This window comes from Plasmopara halstedii (genome assembly GCF_900000015.1).
Source record: "Plasmopara halstedii genome assembly, contig: Scaffold_658, whole genome shotgun sequence".
Lineage (NCBI taxonomy): Eukaryota > Oomycota > Peronosporomycetes > Peronosporales > Peronosporaceae > Plasmopara > Plasmopara halstedii.
This window is the reverse complement of record NW_020187575.1, coordinates 341,397-351,756: the sequence shown is the minus strand read 5'-3', so window position 1 is coordinate 351,756 and position 10,360 is coordinate 341,397. Positions and strand designations below refer to the sequence as shown.

Sequence of the window (10,360 nt, the reverse complement as noted above, 5' to 3'; positions counted from 1 at the left end):
TGGGATTTATCCAAATTGTGATCTTTTTGAGAAGCAATCTTTTTGTTAACTACGGTAGTCATCCAAGAGACTGTCAAAATCGCTCTTGGTAGAAGCGCACAACCTCTGAGCACTTGTTAGTAAGGTATCTGTGAGTCAGACCTTCCTCTGTGCAACGCATACAAAATTTTTGTATCTCTGTTTTCGTAGTAAAAGTTACGCAATATCTAGTTCCAGAAACTTAAAGCTAGCCAACACTTACTACATAAAATATATAAATATTTTTATCACAGCCACTCAGTAGGTTGCGTGATAATCATGGGCTATAAATTAGGTGTACAGTGCACGTCACCCAAATATAAAACGAAATCTATCTTACCGGTCCGGTCGAGTCCAATATAGTTGCTCAAATTCATGATTGCGAATCGGAACGTGTAGCACGTATGGCACACAATAGCATTTAAAGTTTTTCCAAAATGACCAGTATGAATAATCGGTTTCCAATCGGAACCGGCTTAGTCGTAAGGAACCTTTTACGCACGTCATTTGATAAAAGCGAAGGTCCTCGGTCAAAAGATTTCAAAACTGGTGCTCCTGCAGTGTAGTTGCTCCCTTCACTGGCGACAGTAACGAGTCTCGCTGCCTACGAAGACTTGACCATCAAATTCGCGGACGCAATTTGGAGCGTTTTAAACTGAATATGTATCATCGTGTCTAGGTGCTGAACAGCGATGGTAGGATACAATATTTGTTTTGCGACAAGAAGACACTACTTTGACGTTGGCTTCATGAAATCGACAAGTCAATCTTCTTGCACCAGATAATCGGAAATATGAATCAAATGAACTATACGACGTCTTACCTGGCTGGGTTTGAAGGCATGGGCAACAAATCTACGAGCCTTCGAGACTGATTTTCAACACTTTGTGAACTCAAGTCGAGAATCTAGTAGAACTTTAAACCATCTCAGAATGATATTTATATTTCCACCGGAATTTACAGTGCAATACAGGGTAACATGATCTCAATGCTTAAGTTCAGAGGGTAAAATCGTTTGTATTCTGTATCGTCGATGGACCGGTTCATATGTGACGATTCATATGACTGGTCTTCGGTATTGACCTGCCAAAACACAACCTTTTTCAACAAATTGGAAAAAACTTTTGTGATAGAATTAAATGAAGATTCAATGCCCGTCAAGTCCGCAAGAATGCTTTCGCGAGCTCGTTTAGACTCGGAAAATTGCGTGCCAAAGGCATTATTTCTCTGCCGTACGCTCGCGATAGTTCTTGTCGCAAAGGCAAATGTTTTTGATTTTTGATCACGCTGCTTGCTAGATCAGACACCAGCAAGCGACACTAAATGCCGTACTGGTAAAAACTCACCATCGCGCATTGTTCCAAAAAGAAATAGTGTTCAGTAGTCGCAAGGTTCCCTACAGACTCGAAAGGAGAGAGACGTGTGTAGAATTGAGATATCGTCACCCTGCCCCCCCCAGCTTATTACACTTGATGTGTGAGTCATCCGACCATTCGAACGATGACAACTATGCTAAATTGCAGAGTAAATCTGTTATTTTGCTATCGTTACTCAGACCTTGGCCTTTTAAACAATACTGATATATAATATAGCTTGCGGATGGTAATGCACGCGGTGGATCAAGACGCTGAGTGCGCATGTGATATACTGGCATAGCTATCAAGAAGAACAATGTAGTCTTGTAACTGACATGAATAAGATATTATTTGATCAAAGAGTTAATATGTCGGGAGAAATGAAAAAATATTCAAATAGGCTTTTGCTCTGTCGAACTCTTCACGAATTCATCGGGGTGGATGCTAATAAGTCGGATGATCCGACCTCCGAACACGATTTAAGCTATCTATAATTTTATCGCTCGATCTCCAGTCAAGAATATCCGTGATTACATCGCGACAACTTTTGCTGTCGACATCTGTCCGAAAATAAAGATAAAACGATCTGGTCACCCCGCTTCGGGAAAAACTTTCAAATTGAAGTAACTTGTGTACGCTGAGATCACAGCATTTGCTCAAAGACAGTGTTTTCTACGGTTACGTATACCGCCAACGATTGCGAGCTGTAGAGAATATGTCTGTTGCGTGCACCACTCCAGGTCTTTTGATCAGGCAAGTGTGTTATTGTCCCAAATCACGGGCAATTTTGCATCTATGACATGAGTAGGTGTAGTTACAGTAAAGCGCAATATTATTAGTAAACGTTTACAATCTCAACCTCCAGATCGTGCTGGTATCGATACGAGATCGATCGTTTCCACACAATACTTCGTTGGCACGAAGTAACGTATGATGTGGCAGTGACCACTTCCTGGGGATCAATTCGAAGCCATTTACAAGTCTTTGGAGTACCACAAGACAGCAGGGCATGCACATCTCGTCACTCATCTTAATTTCAAACCCACAGGAGGATAACACAATGTCCATGTTTAAAGCTCTTATGGTAAGCAAAATACCCGACTCTCCACTGGGATGCTACGAAAATTGCCAAAGATGTTTCAGATCCTCAAGGGCGCCGAAGTAACGCTTAGTCAGATGATCCTGGACAAATTTTTGCTGTAGTCTTCGTTTGCCGTATGTCACTCTGTTGCGATCTTAATCTACAGCAAAGCTGATAGCGATAGAATCACAGAGGTAGTTTGTCTCGGTCACTTGCGTCAAGTATCTCAGCGTGTGAGCATTCAAAAGTTGTGTGCGAGTCAGAAAGAGTGTCGCACAATGCAGCTCAGACCCAGTGCTAAAGTATGATGGGAGTAGTAGTGGTGATTGATCTGGCTCAAATAAGCTCTCATTCGTGTATGCTTTGTCAGTTTCCAAGAATCAAAAGGAAATCTTTGGTAGTGAGCTTGCTCACAAGTAAACTTAGAGCTATGATCATTCGGTTCCCCCCTTTTCATTAGCACAGAAAGTCCTGGAAGGGTGGTGGAATGATGACTACCAGAGCAAAAGGCCGAATCTCCAAGAGGCTTCAATTGTTTCGTTGCCTACAAATTCCGAGCATTCTAAATTGCTAAAAAGTTAGTCCAAGGATTTTGGCATTGGCTTTGCGCTGATAAATTTCGACGCTCAAAGCAGTGTGCATGTTTGCAGCTATCAGTTTTGACACTGTGAACAGACAAAAGATAAATAATCCAGCTCATGGTAAGTTCTTTTGTTTTCGCTAAAAATGTATTCAATGAGTCCTGAATATACCTATTTGGAGAGCGGCAGCTTACAATTTACACGGACCGCAACCAAGTCACCAGAACTGCCTCATACATTGATTGTCAAACTTCTTTAAGCTCGAATTTTGAACTAGTGAGAAACGATATTTTTTGCTGACGCTGCTCTCGGCAACTTAATCATAAACCTATATCATGGGAATACAGACTTTTGACGTGCGGCTGAGGCGGATGCGTTAATGATGGCTTTGATGTTGCGGCCGGCAAACGATCACGAATCACTCCCTAGAATATCCGCCGTACATATGATGATGGTACTTTGTGTCGCGAGCCAAATAGCCAATAAACTAAGTCTCTTAAGTTTAGACTTCATCGATCATTCTGCTCAGTTTGTTATCGGATCCGTCGATACCACCTATCGGCGGTTTACTGCGTTACTAGCCTGATTCGACACGACACGGGTCGTTGCTCGCAACTATAATAACCTTCGATATCGACTGTTTTATGATCATCGTAATACTCTAATTTGTTGAGCACGATAAGACAATCTTTCAATATCGTGCAATTAGAACCGACCGCACCCATAATTCATTCAGAACTTTATTCGCAACTATAGCGTTTCTCAACGAATGATGCCGTTTCAACCTCTAAAGCTCCGTAGAGCTCCTTGTCGATTTCACATTTCATGTGGTAGTCGAATAATTACAATTTACAGTTTGGGGATTCCGATATGCACACCGCTAAGATGACATCATGACGTTTGTTGGTCACCTCTCCACGTTAGTACATCTCGCTGCAGTGAGACAGCTCATAAATACCAAAGAATCTGCTGCCATGTTTTACTGAAGCATATTTATTACCAAAGATTACCTGAGACACTTGCGCCAAACATGTATTTAAGCTCAAGCCTACGATGACGATATATTCGCTCACAGTCATGCAAAATACCAGAAACATGTGGGGGTAGCTATAATTACAACTACTAAGTAGTGTTTGAGGGTATGTGCTCGAACAAGCTGTTTGATAACAGAATTAAGCGGATATTCGATGTCGACGAAATCTCGTCGTGTGATGATGCACTAAAAATCTATAATTAGCAAGAAGATCCAGCTCTGATTAATAACATTGTAAATTATCAGTGTCACTGCTCCAAAAGGACTTACGGAAGTGGCTTTGCTTGATTGACTACTTGCACAAGCATAGTGCAAATTATGCCGACATGACAAGACCATTCACTGATTCCCGTGCAAGGGTATCAATTAGTGCAGGGTGGTAGATACGGCTGTCTTTGGTGGCGAAGGAAGCCCCCAATGTGTGCCGGATCTTCTGAATCCAGATTGGCCGATTTAAGTAGACTAAGACATCTTTAATTTTGCTTTGGGCTACTGTAACGGGGTGACACGTACCCTTGTATGGAAGGGTAGATCGCACAAGATGGTGCGACCGTAAGATGTGTGAATTACAAAGGTTGGTGTAATAACACAGTGGTGTGGCTATACCGTAACAAGAAGCCATCACGTGGCAGGATTGTCAGTAGTGATGATCCTCACCATACGTTTCTAGGGTATACGTCTGGAATGTTGACTTCTATATTTTAAAGTGTATTGTCCCAGCTAATTGAGTACGACTGTAGCACTGGTGAGGCCCCACAGACCAGTAGCTCAACGCTAAGAGAATCATATCATCAAGTAGAGCGACAGAAACCGATCGTAATAACTGCACCCTAAGCTTAGGACACCAATCCACCGTAAAAATCTCAACTAGTTCGATATTGTGTAGGACACCAAATTGGTCCAGGGAGTGAACTTCTATTTACAAGCAGGCCAGCACCCTAGTCGGTACGACCGCAAAGTTTACTATCCTAAATCATAAGTGTACCGGGTGCGTACCCGGTTACACTATCAAGAACGTCCCCTAACGCAATTACGGGCTTGATGCGTGTCGCTGCTCTTGACCGTGGAGATGAATAGATATTGCGTAGAGTAGCTGTTGCAATTACTGCTGTCTCAAAATGATGCCTTAAGCTGTCGCCAACGCGCTGTAGCATGTCATCAATTCACGCAGTTTACATGATTCATCTTTATCGCAACTTTGACAGAGCTGATATAGTCTATTTCCGTCCATCACAGCGTCAGTGCACCGCAGCGGTGCTAGTTGATTCGTCATGTCTTTCATAACCTGGCAATGAACAATCAACCCAACGTGATAAAAAGATGTTGCCACGACTTATATTTTGTTGTCATCATTGCTATCGCTTCAAAATTATGCGTCTAGACAGCGTGTTGCAGACAGCTAGACGCAGCATTTCGTGGCGACAAAGTAACGACAGCGAGTCATTAGCCTTAAAAACAGCTCTTCAGCACAAAGGCTACTACATGCGTTGATTGCTAATGGCTGGGTAAGCGCGACATTACGAATACACAAGCAGACCTGCGGTGCACTGACGCTGCGGTGGACAGAAGCCAGCGATCACAACGCTATCAGCGGCTGCGATATCCATTGTTTCTCTCTATAAACAAGATCAGAGTGATCTGGTGGAATAGCCACGATTCTTGGATCTACTGCAAGACAATGGCATAAGGTGGCAAGCGATTCTCGACTAGTGAGTGATAAATTGTTCCTCGGCTAAACAGCAGAAAAGCTTTGGCGTGGGCACAATGTTACGACAGATATAGTGAAATAAGCGAGATGTCATTGCAATGATATGTCTTAAGCAAAACTCGGAAGGAAAGTGCAGTTGTCAGCTGCAGGCTCCCGGGGTATATCCGGTCCAAAACTATAGTAAGCGATTATATGTCGCGGTCTCCAAGACAAATATTCAAGAAGACAGCGGGCACTTATTCACGGATATAGGGTCAAGACGTTTTGCTACTAAGGATGATACATACTTATCACGATGTGATCATACAATTGGGTCAGAAACATCGGTTAGCGTACCGTGAAAAGCATCGAAGCTTCACAGAATTGTGGCAAGAATTTGTATACACTCATAAATGGGAAACTACCCTCCTACTTATACTCTGGATATGAAACTCTCGTAGCGCTAGGGATCTGACCTCAGGGATGCGTGAAAGAAGTTGCAAGACGGTGAGACTTTTGAGACGGTACTGATAGTAGACCCAACATCTCCTGTCTTTATGGAGACATGCAGCGGCGCCGCGTTTACCGAGATTTCGAGGTTTCTCTGCGCTCTCTATTCGGTCACAATATCTGATCCCGATTACGATGGCGGGAAGTGTCGCAACACGCCGCCGTGAAACCTACGACGATGATCACCTTGTTACTAATACTGTTAGAAGCCAGCAATCAGCAAGCGAAAGAGTCTTGACGCTTCTTGTCAGCTTGATATTGTAGTGATCATAGGTTTCATTCATTATTTCGCCACGCCACACCACGGTAAAGTCCTCACACGCATGTGATTGACGGCCTTCCGCTCAACCAGAGAGCGTAATGGGTGGCCGAATCACTTCGTAAGCGCTTTCTGGTTTTACAGTTCTCAGATCGCCAAGAATATCGCCTGTGCCCAAAGCAGCAGCGGTTGGATCAATATGCACTGTTTGAGAAGGCTGTATCGTGGATAAAAAATGTTGGCGATTGCTGCGCATTATCACACTTATTTGCGCGCTGAATGAAAAACTTAAACATCTTACAGCTTCAAAAGTAAGCTTCTGTAAGGCAGGCTCCCACCTTAAGCGTAGATTAGTTATTTACATTGAAAGTGCAAACACGACGCAGACGTCGAGGTAAAATCTCATCGCCTTCGCTTTCTGCTGCTAACACCGGTAGATACGTACACGAGATAGCTTTTACAGCGACCAGCTAAGGGTCGAATGTGACTTCGGTGAGCCCACGTGGGACACATAATGTATTATGATTCTAATTAAGGTGAGACTCACTTTTTTTTTCGCCAAGACTGAGATCTGTCTGTATAATGTGGTCGCAAATCAGTCTTTAGGACAGCATACATATATATATATATGTGGGTTTACTGTAGTCAAAATAGGTTCTTACACTGCATAAGCACAAGTGTCTTGACTGCCATTTTGTCTTCGACGTTTCTTGCACTTAGTCCCACAGTCGCGCACCCAGTTCATAACGCGTTTTAATTCGCTACGAACTGTAGTCGGGCTGATATCAACATGTTGAACTGTATCCAGTGTACCACCACTACAAATACCGTATCTTGTTTACAGAGTTTACGGCAGTGTCAATGGGCCTTGAGGATCGCCAGACCATTTGTAAAAAGGGTGATAGACCAGTTGAGGGATGCGCTGTATTATTCAGTGCAAACATATTAAGTGGGAGTGAATTGCTCTATAGTTACGGCCTTTCTGCACATGTGCTTTGGAAAATTCTCTCCACTCCACAATTAGCGCTTTTCATCTCGCTCGCAGCAGGCGTGCTCAGCCCGCTGTCTACCAGTATATTCAAATTTTGCCAAAACTTCGCTGTAAAACGCGAAGCGCTAGCTCTAATGTATCGAAAAATGCTGTCGAAATATAGCTCGACTATATCCGCAGCGGTCACCGTGTCAATGATAGCAGTAAGTTGAGCCAACTTGTTTAACTCCAACAAAGAGTACACAAACGTTGTCACTGGACACATCTTAAAAGACCGGTAAAGGGACTAGACTTATTGACACCCAGCGATTCGCCGGAATTAGCAGGCTAGTTAAAGCCTCCGACGCGTGCGACGGGATTTTAACCCATTGATACGTTTTACCCGTGTCTTCATTGGTGTATACCTACTTATAATGTTGGACCAGCAGCACGTGACGCTCACCAACTAGTGTGTCATTTCACTTCGGAGGTGACCATCCCATGTGGTATCACGTACCTCGTATAGTATTCAGTGCCTGAGAACCTCATCATGATGTACCGTCACACGATAAGTGTCAATTAGTTAGTTTCGTAATACAGCAGGCTTTACAGCAAACTTTGGTATAAGAAATAGTGATGTGAACCCAAGACCGCGTGTTATGATAAACGGCACCTCAGCTTGCTCAATCCCCGCTTTCAAAGCTTTCAGCAACGCTGTCCATCTTTGTTGTACGCTTTATTGATTGGCGAATTTACCATCGCGACAGACAACGATAATAACAGGAACATTCAGTAGGGTCGACGCTTTCTATCGGACCCGAGAAGAGTACCGTGAATGCTGTATTAGCATGAACATGTAGCCTTAACCACACGCATTTTCAACTGGGAGTGATAGTAGCGGCGACTTTGGTTGTCAGAAAAGTCTTCGTAGATGGTTTTAAGAAACCACTACAGGCTTTGATTGATCTTGTTGTGTCGTTCGACCTGTGTTCGAGCGCAAGTTATGTCTAGACATGGTGTTAGCTTGCCCAATGTAAAATGAAAAATGACTATTTGTTCAGCGAAGAAATTGACAATGAAGATATGGTTATTCATGTGGCAATAAATATTGAAGATTCCCGAGGTGAAGACGATTTTTTTCGACCTCGATGAAAGTTTGTTATCTTCTTAGGTACGCCAGTATGAAGCGTTATCAGCCTTAAATTGGCTGGATGAGTACAGAGATCATTGTTAACAAAGCGAGCAGCGCTGGTTTAAGCTGAATAATGGGTGGCGAGTGGTATGGGCGTATGGATTATTTGAAGAAGTCACAGGGGTTCCAAGTGATATAGTGGTGTGCGATGATAACCCTGCTCACAGAACGAGCCCAAGACGACGGAAAAACGACGCCGACTGTGCCGATATGGAAGCCAAAAGCGGTGGTAAAATGAAAAAGGATACTAGAGCATCTTGAGAAAGAAAAAGCAAGCCACCAAGAAGAAGTTTTGGTCAAGTACATCAGGTGCCTCTGGTCAAAATACAAGTTGTATTGATGGAGAAATTGTCCAAAAGAGTGTGTGATTGTTGTGGTCTACTACGGAAAAATTGACGTTGATGTTACCCGTCTCGTGAGGATAAAAACTCCTCGACGTTCGGTTAGGAAATTATTTCCCTGTCAATATTGAGCTAAAGGTCGTTGAAGCGCAGCTTGCGGGGATGTGATCATCGAAAAGTTCGACAAAAAAAAGTGGTCAACATTGGATCGAGTACTGATGGATGACAATACACAGAAGAGATCGATTAAAAAGATGCATTCAGCTTAGTCCTACGTAAGAACCTGTCGAGATATATTAAGATATATTCCCAAACAAGGTACCAAACAGACTGTAATCTGGCAGAGTCATTCGCCATGAAATTGACATACTTCCTGATACGCAATATAGTTTCACACGGCAGTCGCCATTGTAATAAAAACCAAGTCGTTGTACAGCGACAAAAGTTTCCTTCATGTGGGCAAGAGTATGTCTCCGCATTGTGCCCCACCTCTTGCGTAAAGAAGGCAACTGGTGGTTGGTGCATATTTTTCGCTTCCAACAAATCAAACGATACGACCATACCTGCTCATACCATGGTTCCACGCAACCATTTGACTTTTTATGAAATGGCGGCAGTACTTTTTTCAGTGCGATCGATATGAAAAATGGTTGCTAACAGACACGAGTGCGCAAAATGATACGCCAGTAACTGCAGTCAGTACGCCCAGTGGTATACTGTGGGAATGATTAGTGATGCCACAAGTCTCAAAAAACGCTCCCGCTACATTCGAGAGAATAATCACGCATCTTTTCCGTCCATTGTGAAAAGTTGCATCGAGTTACTTTGTCTATGTATTCGCTCTTAGTACGAGACGGATGAGGAGTCTGATGTCAATGTTTACCTTGACTATCTTCGCCAAGTCCTCCATTTCATGCAAGAAAATACCTTTAGAGTCAATCTGTTCCGAACAATGTCAAACAGCTGGCACAAAGGTTGGGCTTGGCCAACTATTTGCACAAATTTATGCGCAATTAGGCACCATCTGTGGAACATCGAACAACTCTTTTAGAACAAACGTTAAGAGAAAGTGATTAGCAGGACACCAGGAGGTATTAGCCGAAGTAACAATGACCTTGTGTGGAGATTCTTTTCATGCGATTGCAACCGACGAAAATCTTTTTATGTGGTCTGCGGTGCAAGTAATCATGTCATTGATTGTGTGTTGATGCAACACGGTGATGAGGGTCGAAGGCGATTCGTTTCGTATCAGCTCTGACAACTCCAACCGACCACAGAACGAAAGTATTTAGCTCATGAAAAAAGGATTTTAGCAATAAAGTATGCTTTTGTC

General features: G+C 43.1%; 2 protein-coding genes across 2 annotated transcripts; both read right to left on the bottom strand.

Moving 5' to 3' along the window:
• Positions 1 to 4,769: 4,769 nt before the first annotated feature.
• PHALS_13248 (uncharacterized protein) lies at positions 4,770 to 5,222 on the bottom strand (the record flags this gene model as incomplete). Its single annotated transcript, XM_024728968.1, has 2 exons — positions 4,770 to 4,842; positions 5,065 to 5,222. The coding sequence occupies 2 exons, from the start codon at positions 5,220 to 5,222 to the stop codon at positions 4,770 to 4,772; spliced, it is 231 nt and encodes a 76-aa protein (XP_024579392.1).
• Positions 5,223 to 7,051: 1,829 nt separating this feature from the next.
• On the bottom strand, positions 7,052 to 7,269 carry PHALS_13247 (uncharacterized protein; the record flags this gene model as incomplete). The annotated part of the gene is made up of 2 exons (XM_024728967.1): positions 7,052 to 7,124; positions 7,187 to 7,269. The coding sequence occupies 2 exons, from the start codon at positions 7,267 to 7,269 to the stop codon at positions 7,052 to 7,054; spliced, it is 156 nt and encodes a 51-aa protein (XP_024579391.1).
• Positions 7,270 to 10,360: the final 3,091 nt, after the last annotated feature.